Raw genomic sequence first — 15,955 nt, forward strand, 5'->3', positions numbered from 1 at the left:
CCACATGGGATGATCACAATTTTATTCTGCTCCCAGCTTCTACGGCCTCCAGAGGGAGACCAACATCTGGCCTTTTAGTGGCAGTAAAAATGAGCAAAGGATTAAGGATCACTCAATGGGCCTCTCCCAACAACTTCAATCAAAAGCTCTGTGCAATCTCTGGCCTTAATAAATCTATACCGTAATCTGTTGGGACTGACTGAGAACACCTTTTATAAGGATCTGACTGCAATGCTGGAATTAATAGCTTGTGACAACTCTGTGAGTGACATATTGATGGTTGGGGATCTAAATCTTAATTGTATTAGCCCGAAAACACCTAGTCAGAAGCGTGAGACCAGAAGTTGGTTAAAGTTTGTGAAAGATCATAATCTATATTTGGCCAATGGTGCTATCTCAGGCGATATTCCGGCTAGTGCAACTTGGGAAAGAGGAAAATCCCAGTCAATTATTGACTATGTATTCATATCTGATAGCCTTTTTCATAAGGCTACTCAATTGAAAATTATAACTCAGAGCATCAGTGATCACCACATGATAACTTTTGAATGGGAGGGCCTTCTTGATTCTACAACATCGTCTCAACGATGGTCAAAACATGTCTTATTTGTCAATACTGCGAGAACCCGCTTTAAATGGACCCCTGCATCTCTCTATGATCTTGAGCTTGCTAGTCAAGGATTGCTCATCACTAAAAAGGATTTCTATACAGATATCCTTCCAAGCTTTGGTACAATGTTTTCTGACAAATCATATGATATTCGCGTACATAAACATCATTATGACCAAACTATGCAACAAGTAAAACGTGACTACAGAAAAGCCATAAGAGCTACACGAAAAATGCCTTACTCGTGGGTACTCGACAAGTGACACAACAGAGAATGAAATGTCAGTATAGAAACTGGTGCCGCTTTAGAAGGGCCACTTTATATCAGCAGGATGGTGAAGCCTTTCTGGCGGCTGCAAATAACAAAAACTCAGCTCAAATATGGTCCTTACTTAACAGTGCGGTTTCTCCATCTCAACTGAACCTACAATTATGTGGAGTCACTGAATCTCAGTGGCTTGAGCAATTCCTCAGATTGTATTCTGACCCGATGTATGCAGATTTTAAGTATATATCTACTACAACGAATCACTGGGATTTTGAGTGCTCACCCAGCATAGTTGAGGGCTTAATTAAAAAGTCTTCTTCCTCTCGTGCTGCAGGGCCGGATGGGCTAAGCAATTTTATGTTTAAGCAGAACCCCTTGGAATGGGCATTGATTTTGAACAACTTATTTCATCATATTATCTGTTGCAAAAAAATTCCAACATCATGGCAAAGTGCCATACCGGTCCCTATTTTCAAAAAGGGCGATATGGATTCCCCGGGGAACTATCGTCCCATTGCCCTTCTCGATGCTCCCGGGAAGATTTTTGCTCGCCTTGTCTTACGGGATTTTTCGCGTTGGACTGAGAGCTATCAACAGCGAGATCCTTGCCAAACGGGTTTTGTAGCCGGTTTGGGTACGTCTGTCAATTTACTAACCATCAATGCCTTGAAAGCCCAAGCACAGTCCTCTAAACAGTCAATGTATTTTGCATTTGTTACCTTCACACAGCCTTTGATTCTGTATCTAGAACCAGACTGGTGAACAAACTACATCTAGCTAATTGTCCAAAAACCATATGTGACATTATACATGCCTTACACTCGTCGACCTCCATCATGATCCGTCTGACTGTTTCAGGCCTTCTGTCAAGTGCAATTCCAACTTTTCGGGGGTTGAAACAAGGCTGTGTGTTGGCCTCGGCTTTTTTTAATTTCTTTATACAAGACGTTAAATACATTTTTTCTGATGTGATCTCAGATTCGCCAAAAATGAATGGTACCCCTATTGAAGCCCTGTGGTACACCGATGACTTAGTGTCGGTATCCAAGACGCCCATAGGCCTTCAAAAACGTCTGTCTGCTCTTCATGAATATTTAACATTGAATGAGTTGTTAATCAACCTAAATAAGACGCAAGTGGTTGTTTATGCCCCAAGGTGCACCAAAAGAAGACCTTTTGAGTGGAAAATTGATAACAGAATTGTTGAAGTTGTTCCAACATATTTATAGCTGGGAATTTTGTTTGACGGCTTCTCACTTGTGGATTCGCACTCAATCACGTTGGACCATAAGATCAAGTCTGCTATCTCACAAACTAAAATTATTCTGCACAAATTTGGAAAATTTACGATTAGCTCGGCCATAACATATTGGAAACAGAATGTAGTTCCAACTATATTATATGGTGTTGAAACAAAAAAAAACGTTTGTTCAGAAAGCTTGCATAAATTAGAGGCAAAATACTGGCGAGCTGTATTACAACTTCCAAATTGTGTTCCAGGTCCTTGGTTAAGATTTGACTTAGGTTTGACATCATTGAATGCTGAATACCATTGGAGATTATGTGCCTTGTTTCGGAAATGTCTCATCTGTGATAATTCTAACACTATATTGGCATCTCTATCTCATTATATGTTAACCTCGGACCATCACTTTGTAAAAACATGGATGGCTCAGATTTTCAACATCTTGGCAAGAATTGATTTGTCCCTAGAAATGCTTATTGGTCAACCAAAAAAGGCAAAAGAAAAATTGTACAGATCTGACTGGATTGATACAAGAATGGGGTGTTTATCATATAAAGACTTCAAAATGCTAGCCTATGAACACAAAACTCGAGGAACGCTGGCCCCATATCTAAAACAAGCTCCCTCTCTGCAGTTAAGGTCAACTATTTTACGGCTACGATTTAATCTCTTTCCAACTAGAGATGTTTTGGTTAGAAGAAAGTTGTTACCGGCTAATAAAAACTGTTGTACCTTTTGTGAGGTTGAGGGAGTTAAAGAAACACTTCAGCATGTTGTATCTGCTTGTCCAGCATTAACTAATCTAAGAACAAAATGTTTTGAACCTCATCTATCCTATCTTGGTGAACTAAGCCCTGAAACTTGTTGGTCGCTACTTTTGTCTACCAATTCAATGAGCCTTGCATTGCCACTCATAATTTTTTGGAGGCCATTATGTCGCAACTCAAGGGCGTGTCGATCAAGTTTTAGAGCTATAAATATGACAATTGCATGTAAGTTTTAGGCAACTAAATCTGTGAAGGGCCCATTGGAAACTGATAAAAGAATTTTATGTTAAATGATGATGAGACCTACATATATACAAATGTTAAACTGAATCTGTGGAATATTATGATATTTTTGATGTCCCTAATCGAAGAACATATTGATTTATTTAAGTGCATTATTGGTTCAGGCCCTTTTCTTCCTTTTCTTCTATTTTGCAAAGATTCTCTCTTTTGAATTGCTTTTAAAGCTCTTTCAACTTTTGCATTGATTTTATATTGTTTCAAATTTTAATATTAAGTCCGAACTGTTTTAGATATTAGGTTTTACCTATTTGGACTATTTATTGTACTTCATTTTTATTCAAATGTTTTGTTGTTTCTCTTTTAATGTTAACGTTGAATTTTGTATGTAATTGTAAATGAATTTGTTTAAAGATTGAAAAAGTTGTTCATTCAACTATATTCAATAAAAAAAAAAAATGGAAGACACTTTTGTTACTGCATAACAAATGAAATTGCTTTTGTCTAATGACTTAATTCTACCTTTCACATTTGGAAAGTGGTGGAAGGGGTATGTCTCCATTATAGTATTGTTGTGTATTGTAATTGTCATTTATATAGCGCCTTTTACCATTATTATAGTCTCAATGCGCTGGAAGTGGGAACGTCCTCGGTTATGCAGTACAAATAGTGCAACATCAGTGTGCTTGTGTTTTTGCCCAGGTTCTACACTTTTGGAAATTTGCGCCAGGGTAAGAAATAGCTGATTTTGCAGCATTTTTTTCCATGAGTGCAAACATTATGTGAAATGCCTCAGAGTGCAGCGTTGGGATCTGAGTGTCTCAGTACAGGCCTGATGGAATTTTCTATGCAGATTTCCGTCGGTGGCCACCAGCATTACCTTGAGTGGTAATGCCAGCAACGCATTCCAGCGTTATTGCCATTATGGTGGGAATGGATGGCGTTTTAATGACATATTTTCTGATATAGTTCTTTAAATTGCATTCACTCCTTTTGAGCATTACACTCCTCATCCCGGGAATGGCAACGTAACATGTGGATCACTCCACTATAGTGCGCACTTTAACGCAGCAACTTGTGAAGAGGATGAGAAGGTGTCCACACCACACGCAAGGGCAACTCGCGACTCCAGCGAGAACTGGGAACAATCCAAATGGAACAACAGTGTTCGCACCAGGAACAGCTAAATATTAAATGCGACTTAGGGCCTGATTCATGGAAGTGCTTTATAATGGCGCAATCCCATAGGAAAACGTTCCGTGTCAACATTCACATCATTGTAGTACACGTCGGAAAGGCTACACCATGGCAACCCTGTTGAAATAAAGACTTAATCTAAGGGTGAAAGTGCTTACACACTTGCAAGATCTAATCATTTAGTTCCTATATTTAATAATCTTAGTGTCATGGATCTCAAAGAACATATGCAATGAAACACATGCACAAATGGACAATTCAACGTGTGCCACAGTACTAAACTCTAGACATGAAGATAAACAAAACACATGAAATACAAGTGTTCAAATGAAGACAAAATGCAAGAATGGAAATGAACATAACACAACCAACCCCCCATATCTTTGTAATGCCTGCTTTACATAACAGTGCACGCCTAACCCCATTCTGAGGGGGTCACATCACAAAGGTTGTGAGAAGGTGGGCATCAGAGATGGGCATATGAGGGATAAGGTTTGCAATTGCCTTCTGTACTGAAGTCATACTTTCAGAACACTCTATACACTGGTGTAGTAGCGGCCCCCGCAGTGCGGATGGCCCCAACAATGGTTTCTTTCTGAAGTAAATTACTTCTTTTGCTGTGGGAGATGGTGGTGCTCTTGCTCCGGGATGCCTGTATCTTGTGCCAAAAAAGGAAATACTTTCTGTCTGAAGCACTTGAGAAAGACATTATTTCCAGATGCTCTGGCTCTTTCTGATGCAGCATAAAATGGAGGCGCTTTATGTCCGCTGCGCATGTCAGGAAGCAGGAACCTCTCCTGGTTTGAGCCTCCTGGGTAAAGAGGTGCGTGCGAAGGTGCTCCACTACTGCATTTTCAATGGGCATCCATGATAAAGCAACCAAGAGAGTGTTATTATGAGGCTAGACTGACATTTTGGTGCAGCCAGTTTAGCCGTGTTTTACTGTGTCATGTCATTTGTATACTGGGTATCCATACAAAAAGCAATCATGCAGGGCTTTAAGTGTGCCAGGGCTATGCCCTGGCGAGCTCCGGCCCAGTTATATCCCTGCATTATCCAGAAATGGGTACTGAAGTGGGACTTTGCCAAGGCTCCTCTCGTTCCCCAACTGATACGGTTACGAGGAGGGGTGACACACAGAGAGCAGTTGCTCTGCTGCCTAGTGCTGAAGGCATCTTTGAGGCAAGCAGCAAAAGAAATGTATACGACTGGGATGTGAACATTAGAAACAGATTCGGAGTATGATCTGTAGTAGCCGGGGTTGGGTTACTCATTTCGTAATCCCATCATGTAAAATCCTATCATCTGCACTTTTTGCACACGTATACCTGGTGTATTTAATTTCCATGGAACATTAAGAAAATGTTTATGAGAGAATGTTCATGAACATTAATAATAATGAATAATCGGGCAATACTGATAATTATGAACAATATTTGATTTTTACTGATATTCTAAAATATGGTTTGTATATTGGACACCAAAACTTGAGAACGTGTAAATCAATTTAAAGCATAGAAGACTGACAAACATGAAATAAAACGGTGCAGACAAATGCAAACATTGGGCTTGGTGAGTCAGGACCCTGAATGGGTCCAAGTACAATGAACACTTCTGTCTATAGGGGAAACAGACAAAGCTGCCTGGGTGTGTTCCTGACATTGGTGATGACATGCCATGAATAGATAGGAATGCAAAAGAAAGAATGAAAAGAACCAAGAAAGATGAAAGTGAATTAGATCCTAGGAGACATAGTGCATCCCACTGAGGGCTGTATAGCACGGGGGATAATGATCACTGTTTCTATTATCCTGGTGGCGTTTTGACCTGAAGGTCAGCGTAATTTCATAAATGGAATGCATTCCAAGGTTGTGTTATCTATTGAGGCAAGCGCCAGCCCTGCTGTGTCGTGACTGCTTGGACACCCGCTCCCTTTTTTTTGTGAATTTACACATAGTCCATCGAAAAAATAGATGGTGTGTGGGGTTGGGGTAATACTTAAGGTGGGGGAGTGTAGACTGTCCTGCGGGGGTCTTCCCCCACTTTTTTTCTATTCTGTGCATAAATTCAGAAAAAAAGAAAATGTTGATGTTTTGCGCCTTGCAGTAAAAGGTTTGTTGTTCTAACGTAGATTTGTCATTAACAAAGCAGTTGTCTTCTGAGCCAAAAGGGTACGTGGTCCACTGTTCACAGCCGATGGTTTTTTGTTGCACTTCGTGTGTCCAGCAGAGACGTAGCCAGGATTGTCTGGCAAATGGGGCCTGAAACTAATGTAATTGGGCCCAATGCACTGACAAAAATATCTGTAAATGGCTACACAGCGCTGCTGAGTGGGCGTTTCCAGATTTTGGGTGGGCCTTGCCCTTCAGGCCCTACGAAGAGACGGCTCTCCTTGCTATCATCAATGCATTTAAAAGGGCGATCAGTTCTTGTTGGCTGCATTTGTCTGCGGCCATCAAAAACTGCAGCCATCAAGAACTGATCGCCTATTTTAAATGCATTGCTGATAGCAAGGAGAGCTCTGTTGTCCTTAGCGCTGGAAACACAAAGGGCACAACATGGCGATCAGGAGCACCGGCTGTGAACAGCGGATCCAATGGGTGAAGCTCCTAATCTCACTCTGAATGCCACAACATAATCATAATATATATGCATAATATATATGCAGACTGAGTGGCAACAGTTTTTATATATTTTTGAATTCTTTTATTTGTTTTCAACCAAATTATACAATACTCGGAATTATATTAATTCCAACTTGCTTCAATACAAATATACAAACTAGTAAACATAGCAATGCAATTTCTACCACAGAGTCCACTCTCGATTCCAATGCGTAGACCGTCTACAAACACAAATTATGCTTTAATGACACAAACCAATTCCTTTGGTTACAATTCAAAAAGACCTCTCCAGCAAAGGATGCTCCTCCATTATGCAGTAATCATATAGTTAGTATCTCATCTCACAGATATAGGCGTCCACCACGGTGGTAGATCGTCCGAAGGATAGAAGAGGGATTGTATCAAGGCGTTCCAGGCCAGTATAGTATCATTACTGTCATGTGCTCCTTTGTACATATTTCTGTACCACACTTTAGTCTCAGACCTAGACAAGCTTTTTAAATCTTCCCACCATAAAACAAACTGCATACCCGCAGCCTTCTTATATGCCATAGCCACACTTCGCTTCGACAGTAAACTAGCTAAATCAAACCACTTAGTCGCATGTCTCTTGGTGTTTGCTCGGGCATATATACCCAGCAGGCAGGTTTTCGGGACCCATTTAAGACTAGTAATCCCAGCAGCTTGTAGCATGAATGTGCAAGTCCAAAACATGTGTATCTGATCTGCGTTATCACACGTGCATCCGGTGCAGCCGGGGGACACCAACGTCCTATATCGGATCATGTACGTCCTATGTAAAACATGTAGTTGGATCATTTAGGTGCGCCCTGAGACCTACGGGTGAGCAGCGTGTTATAAAAATTGAAATAAATAAATAAAATAAATACATTTTGTCTCTGGAATTTCTGGAAAACTTCTGTATCTATATCAGCGCCTTATCCCAATCCACATCTACTATGTTTGTGCCAAGATCGTGTTCCCAGAGAGCCTTCAATTTAAATGTTCCCTTATGCAAACTTGATAGCAAGATCTTATACAGCCTAGACACATGTTTTCCGCCTTCTGACCACTTGTACAATAACGTAAGTGTCCCATCAACCTCAGGCTCCCCAGGGAGTTTCGCCCACCAGTGCTCCACAGTTTGTACTAGTCTCACATGCATCAATAATTGTCCTGAATGTAAACCATGAACATGTTGCTCTCGTGTGAGTCTTCAATATCATGGCAAATAACAATCTCCAGATATATAAAGGGTTTCGTAGCCCATTGTATCCCAAGTTCAGACCACATGTGACTCTCCAGTGTGGCCAGGGCCACCAACAGGAAAAGACACTACTTACTCAAACTAATAGTAATACAATACAAGACATCTTGGGAAAGTTATTACATACCTCTAATATATGTGGCAGATTACTCTCTGGGTTTTGAACATACAATAACATATCATCATCATACAGGGATATCAGGTGTCTAGTTCCATCCACCAATATGCCGGCATCAGCAAATTCTGACCTGACGAACACTGCCAATGGACGCAACGCCAGAATAAATAACATTGGGGATAGTGGGCAGCCATCCCTGTCTGCCCCCCTTTACTAGTTCCCATGCCTCCAAAATGACCGGCCGGGTCCTCACTCTAGCTTTAGATGTAGTGTAGATCAATCCTACCCAATGTAACAAGCCTTCCCTTATTCCTTAGCATCTAAGAGAGGTATACAACCACTCCCAGTGTATTGACTCCAACACCTTAAAGCACCTAATGATGACACTGCATATAGCCTATCTACAGACCTTAGAGTGAGTGCCAATGCTTTTAAGCATTTAACTGCCCATCTTGTAATAAATGTTGCCACCCATTAGGCCACACCCTTTAAGACATGTCCAGCAATCTTTGGGCCACTCTGCTTGCCAGATCCCACCCTCGATTTCACTTCTCACTTAAAGCACTGCTAACATGATGCATGTCATTATGTGGCTAGACTGGCATTTCGGTGCAGCCAGTTTAGCAATTTCTTATTGTGCCAGGACATTTTTTATTGGGCATCTACAAAAAAATAAAGTAAGCATGCATGGCTTTTAGTGGGCCAGGGCTTGCCGGGGCATTGCCCCAACAGTATCCAAAAATGGATACTGAGGCTGGGCTTTGCCAGAGCTCTCCTCTGTCCCCCACTGATGCAGGGCTTAGGGACCATCAGCAATTGTTCCAGAGCCCAAGGTGTCTTTGAGGCAAGCACCAGCCCTGCTGTTTTTGGGCTGCTTGCACACCAGCTCCCATTTTCCTTTTTGTACCCTGCACTGCATGTCACATTTTTTTAAAATGTGGGGCAGGTCACAAAACGCTAACAGGAATGGATGTCCAAGCAGTTCTGAAACAACAGGGCGGGTGCCTGCCTCAATGATGCCTTAGTGATGGGTGCCAAAGCAATTGCTGCCAGGACCTAGCATCTACACTTAACCCCATGCAGTCATGAACAAAGCAGTCTGCTTGAGAACCAAAAGGGTAATCTATCCACTGTTGATAGTTAATGCTCCTGATGGCTATTTTGTGCCCTTGCTTTTGTCTGCAGCCATCAAGAACTACAGCCATCAAGAACTGATTGCCTATTTTAAATGCATTGCTGATAGCAAGGAGAGCAGTTTCTTTCTTAGCTTTGGAAACACAAAGGGCACAGCATTGCAATAAGAAGCACCTCTTTGAATATCAGATCCTTTAATCTCACTCTAAATGTAACAAAGTGATCATAATATATATGCAGAGTGAGATCCAACGTTTCTAAGCATTTAGAAAACTAACCAAAGTTGCCAATCAAAAGGTCATGCACCACCCTCTTTGCCATAGCCCCCCCTCAAATTAACATCCCACTTAAAGCACTGTTTTATAATGTGGCTATACTGGCAATTTGGTTCAGCCAGTCCAGCCATTTCCTACTGTGGCATGACATTTTTTACTGGCCATCCATTATAAAGCAAGCATGATAATTATTATTATGTGGGTAGACTGGCATTTTAGTGCAGCCAGACTGTGGCGTGACATTTCTTTAACTGAAAATCTATGATAAAGTAAGCATGAAAACTGTTCTTATGTGTCTAGACAGGCCTATGTTGGAGCCAGTTTGCACATATTTTCTTATTAGTGCATGGCATTTTAATGGCTATATGTTCCTATGTGGGTGTACTGGCATATATTGGTAGAGCCAGCTTGGACATTGTATCTCATGGTTATCATTACTGGCTTTATGCTCAAAGCAAACATGAGTATTTTCTTATTTGGGAATACTGCCATATATATAGGGTCAGCCAGCATCGCTCCAGGCAGCGTGAGCATGTTTTTTATTATGGCATATATTGTAGGGAAAGGCATGAACATTTGTTGGGAAATGCTCCTATGCACCGTTGGTGACTTGCATCTACTGTATTTTTCATGAGATGCCCTACAAAACTGATTTAAAACAGTCTGGATTTTTACCAATTTTTCACAGAAAGTGCGTTGTATAATGCACCATTTTAACCCATTATTCTAATAATGTTCTTGAGGGAAGAAACGCCCCAAATCCATTTTCGTTGGTTTGGCCTCCCTTGCTAAGTTTGCTCGCTCTTGCATACTTCTGGCAACCATTTATGGCCTGAAATAAAATAAATCCACAGCCGCTACTGGTTACTGATACATTTGGGTGCCAGGGGCCAGACACCACCCTCTTGTTTCTACGATAGGTGAAAGATGTAAGCATTGATTCAAAAGCATAGTTTCATCTGTCACCTGGCGCAATACGCACATGCCTCTGCAGGGGCATGACCATCATGGGCATTGGACATGCGTGGTGCTCCAGGCCGGCCCAGAGTTTGGTGCGTCCTGCGCTTTGTTGAGGAATTCGGGAGGGGGGTGTAAGTGTTTCTTCCAGGGGGGCCCCCATATTTTTTGATACGCCCCATACTTTATATAATAGAGCCTATCATTGGCGAACAATGTGGTGCACATTTAAATGACCAAAGAAAAAGACAGCAGAGTGTTGAGCTCCCAGGACTTAATTTTGCGCTGACCTCTGGGTGGCAAGTGGTGGGCGCTGCCCTTAGTGGGGGCACCCACCCAGGCCACACAGGAGGAAAGGATGAAACAAACGAAGGACCAAGAGTTGGCCCCTATTCACGGGAGGGGGCGTGGGCTGAAGCACATCATAAGGGGGGCGATGAGGGGAGGGGGAACAGGAGAGGTGGGGGGTTATATAAAGCCTTTGTCCTCCCTGAGGCGCCCTCTTGGTCCTGCTCCCCCTCCCATCCAAGTGGAAATCCCACCCACCCGTCCCACTGCAGATATATGGTCAGGTTACTGTCTTGTAATGAGTGTTGTTTTCTCTTCCAGAGCGCCTAGAGGATGTTACATGGCAATCCCGAGAAAAATCACTACCAGATCCCAAAGGGGACTGCGCAGCCAATAGCTTAGAAGTAATGGCGCCCAGGAATACTAGACTCAGGGGAGGCCCCAGGAATAAGGAGGGGGGTTAAGGGGCTTTGAAGTCCTTCCAACTCCAAATGGAGGGGTGGGGGAAGGGAAGGGAGAATGGAAACTGGGGGGAAAGAGAAGAGAAGTTGTGGGGGATCGAGAAGAATGTGTTACAGGAAGGGTTGGGTAAAGGAAGAATTTGGGAAAGGGATAAGGAGGGTGGGGTAAGGAAGATGTGGGTAAGGAAAGAAATTGGGGAAGAGGAAGTATCTAGGGGAAGGTGAAGAGTGGGGGTCTGAAAGGGCTCTGGGGTAAAGATTGGCAGGGCTGGGATGAAATAGGTGGTTGGGGAAATAACTTGCTGGGGGATGATGGATAAGAACCAGGGGGGGGGAATGGCCAGGCAACTTGGGGAATAGATAGAACTGAATATGGAAGCAAGAGACAGCAGAAATGGAATAAAGCTAAAGAGGGCGGAAGCACTGGGGGAGGAAGAAGAGACTCGGGAATTAAGGGGGCTTTAGATGGCAGAAGGGGCCCAGGTGGAGGGGGGAGAAGGAAAGGATCTGGAATTAGAATGAAAGTAAGAGAACAATGAAGACGGGAGAGTGGGGAAAAAGGAACTGAGAATTAGAAGATTAGCATGTTAGACAGAACAAATGAATAGAAAATGCAAGTGAAGAAAAGTCATGAACATTAAGCACTAGAATTAGAATGTTAGAACAAGTGAATAGAAATAGAATGAAAGAAAAGTACATGAATTGAAGATTAAATAAAGAAATAAAGAAAAAAAAAGTAAACAAAGAAATGGCCATGGGTAGAGACGGAATGTTTATGGAGGGACGGTCCTACCCAGCAGGGTCCTCTGGACACTGACGGTGGGGGGGAGGTGCTTAAGAAGCCACACCTAGCGAAGAATAATCCTGAGGTGTGGTGGAGAAAGGGATCACCTGTAAGATAACTCCTGGCTTGCTGCAGCATAGGTGGCGTCCACCTTTGAAAACTGATATGATATGATATGACATGGCATTTATAACGCGCCTCTACACGCGTTATGGTCCTGCCTCTTTATTTCGGGGATCCTTCTGGAGGTCTTGGCAGGGTGGGGGAGGGCAGGTGGCTGAATGTGGTGAGGGAGCCTAAATCCAGGGGAGGCGCATTTGTGGGATGTCCCCGCTAAGACATAGACCACTGTGTCACGTGCTAACATAGTTCACCGAGGTGCCTGCAGCATACAAAGGCACCGTGCATACAATTAATTTATTTACGCATTTTGTAACGCAATGAAGCAAGCAAGCAAAATACTGTTTCAGAATAATTGCAAACCAAGTTGCTCATTACCCTTTGTGCCAGATTTTCAAATAATGGCCGGCTTAAGGGAGGTGTTGCACTGAAGGCACTGGCCATTTGCATTTTCCTTTTTCGGTCCTTAAAAAGGAATTGAGAGGCTGTGTCCCTCGTGCCAAGCTACGCGGGCGACTGCCTGCCTGTGCCAGTGACTCAGGAGGCTGCCCTTTCAGCTTCAATGCTCATTAGCATGGGGTAAGTGGCCGCACACAAAGGTCTTCCAGTCCACTGCGCAGACGCCATTAAAGCTTCCACACAGCTGAATGACAGGCCCTCGGTGGGACTTTCACACAGCTGCAGGGAGGCTGCACCTTGACGGCTGGGCTTGGCAGGCCACAAAGCAAGGACTGAGTCCCTCTTCAAAGCACACGCACTACGAGCCGGATCCTGGGATGTCTGGGAGCAGTGGCTAGCACTGTTTGCTGATTGGCGGAAGCGTGTACACTTCTCTAATTCGGTGTGTGCGTGCGTGCGTGCGCACGCGCGCGTTGTTTGAGGCTTCCATATTCTTCAGAAGTGCCCCTTTTGGTCTTCTAGGCGCCGGTAATTGGGGGACCCCTTTTTTTTCAGTTTAACACCAGCGTTTAAAACCTAGCCAGCAAGTACATGTGTTACGTATTCTGCAAGTCGAAAGAGAATCCTTGCCCATGTTCTCCATGTAAGGTTTTCAGTGTATCTCTCATTAATATTCATGAGATGGCTTGCATTTAGAATCCTCGTATGTAAATGCAGCTTATAAATATTAATGAGGCATATCCTGAAAAGCCAGCATGTTGTCGGTCCTTCGAGCCTGGAGTCAAACACCGCTGTGTTAGCTGATGACTTTGTATGACCATTTCTGTAACAACTGCAACCGTTTGTAAGCAGTTTGCAGGCGCACTACTCCATACAGTATAAGAAGCTGTGACGGCGGCAGCCATTGATGCTGCTGCAATCAGAAACCACATATAAGTGGGGGGGCAGCTTTAGCCTATAGGGGACACGTAACATTGAGGGCCCTTAGCTGAGTAACACTGTTCTTAAGATCGCCCAGCCACATATTCCATGGGGAAGTGGATTGACTTCCCAACAGGCTTCAGTTCTGAAAGGCCAGTGGGACTGGGGCAGAGTCCAGTTATGTATGAAGCCACTATCAGACATGGGACTGATGCTGTCCTTGGCAACACTGAGCTTCAGTGATCCTGTACGAAAGATCATGTCCGCAGAGCACCACACATCCCTTCTAAGTCCACTCCTCGCGCAACGACATCTGGTTTAACGCCGTTGTTATGTGTCTCCCCCGTGCTCTTCAACGTAGGCATATCGTCAATGGATGTCTTAAGGAAGCCTTCTCTAGGTCTCCTCACTCACTCACTCACTCACTCACTCACTCACTCACTCACTCACTCACTCACTCACTCACTCACTCACTCACTCACTCACTCACTCACTCACTCACTCACTCACACTGAACCAAACAGGAATAGGCATTGCATGCTAAACACAACCTGTGCTTTTGTATCACTTCACTCAACCCTATTTCCTCCTCCTAGAATCTACCCCATTGCTCCTCTGCATCCCATCGCTTCCCGGGTAGGCTTGCGCTTCATAAATCCCATACAAACATAGTGGATCCAACTTCTTTGTCTGCGATCGAACACTGAATGCCTACTCCTTCCTTCCTCTTGCGCTCAAGGCCCCCATCCAGGGGTGGTCGACCTCACTGCTAGCCAAAGGAACGAGTTCATGTAAGTCCCAACAGCACAATCCCCATGTTTGGGCCCTAACACGAAGGGCCACCTGGACCACACATCAAAAATGCATAGAGAAACTGGCACGGCTGCAGCCCCACACTCTGCATAAGATCCAAAGATGCACCTTCATGAGCAAACCACACAGTTCTGTTGCAGGGTGCCTCAACAACTATCCTGACAACCTTGAAACTATGCAGTACACACTAGCAAGTCTGATCCCGGACACCCAACGCACCCACACGGGGCGCGCCTCTACTGACTTCCCACTGGAGCTCTATCTAACTTGATGACAACCTGCCTAACCTCAAAAGCAATCCATCTTGACGCTGACTTGCCCACCAACATGTTCACCAAATCCGGCAGATTCTTGCGATTGAACATCGGAGAGCCCAAGAGGCACCAGCAATCGTTCAATAACGATTGCCACAAAAGCTAGAATTCTCAAGCAATTGCAGAACTCCTAGCACTAACTCAGAACACACACTTACAAAAAGTACACAGCCATCTGACAGAGATACGCCACACTATATGTAAAGATAAGTATCAAGGACTGGATGACCAAGGGTCAATTGTATTCTTTAGAATACAATTGCCAACACATGCAATAAATAAATAATGATGTTCAATATCCCACAAATACAGGTCTTGTCTCTGTGACTAACAAAGGCCCACACCAAACTGTGACATGACCATTGACCTTTCCATAGCCTTCCAGGGGAAGGGAATACCTGACTTGGCACAGTGTGACATGCATCGATATGCTGTTCTATTCGATAAAGTCAACCCCCAAGGCTCAGCCTTGTGGGATACAGGAGGGAATCCATGCTTCTAAGCAGGAAGCCAATAGAGTGGGACCCTGGGGGGACAAGCATGACGCCTTTACTCAAGCTCTTTGACAAACGCCCCAATTTTGGGGAGTCATTAACCCTGGGCTCTCCACACGGATGGTTGGGAAACAGGAAAAGGAAGACTTTGGTACCTGTCTCGACGGTGAGTGTCAGCACAGAGAATGCAGTGAACCAGTGGAGCCATGGCCGGTGTCCGGAGGGGATGCTCCCCGCCAGCTGAGCCATCGTTCCTCCGAGCCGCTTCGCGAGGACGCACGAGGCATCGACTGCTAAGACAATGCACTGCTCCGTGACTCTTTATCTAGGACGTTGATCCCCAACGGGGACAGGAACAGGCTCCCTATACCCCTCCCCTCATTGGTGGGGGCCCAGCTGCTGAGGACTGTTGCCCAGGAAACTGCTGGAGCCCTGGCATTGATTCTATTTGCCTACTTTGGAGGATGACTGAGGCACTGTTAGAATAAATGTTTGCTCGAGCGCTTTCTGATTTTTTTTCTAATTCAAGGGCAAAGTAAAGCGGAAAAATGTAAAACGAAAAATGTCACTAAAAATCCCCCAAAAATACCGTCGATCATATAAGGGATCTAGGTACCAATACTAAATATGGTAACCCTTAGAATCACAGGAAGAGAGC

At 43.8% G+C, this 15,955-nt stretch overlaps 1 protein-coding gene across 1 annotated transcript in view; it reads right to left on the minus strand.

The window, feature by feature from the left end:
• BTBD17 (BTB domain containing 17) overlaps positions 1–15,660 on the minus strand; it is a 63,077-nt gene extending 47,417 nt beyond the window's left edge. Inside the window, exon 1 of the mRNA XM_069655132.1 lies at positions 15,453–15,660. Coding sequence (XP_069511233.1) covers positions 15,453–15,546 — 94 coding nt within the window. The 5' untranslated portion in view covers positions 15,547–15,660. The remainder of the gene's footprint in view (positions 1–15,452) is intronic.
• Between the last annotated feature and the right edge of the window lie 295 nt (positions 15,661–15,955).

This window comes from Ambystoma mexicanum, chromosome 3q, assembly GCF_040938575.1.
Source record: "Ambystoma mexicanum isolate Mex_15411 chromosome 3q, UKY_AmexF1_1, whole genome shotgun sequence".
Classification (NCBI taxonomy): Eukaryota; Metazoa; Chordata; class Amphibia; order Caudata; family Ambystomatidae; genus Ambystoma; species Ambystoma mexicanum.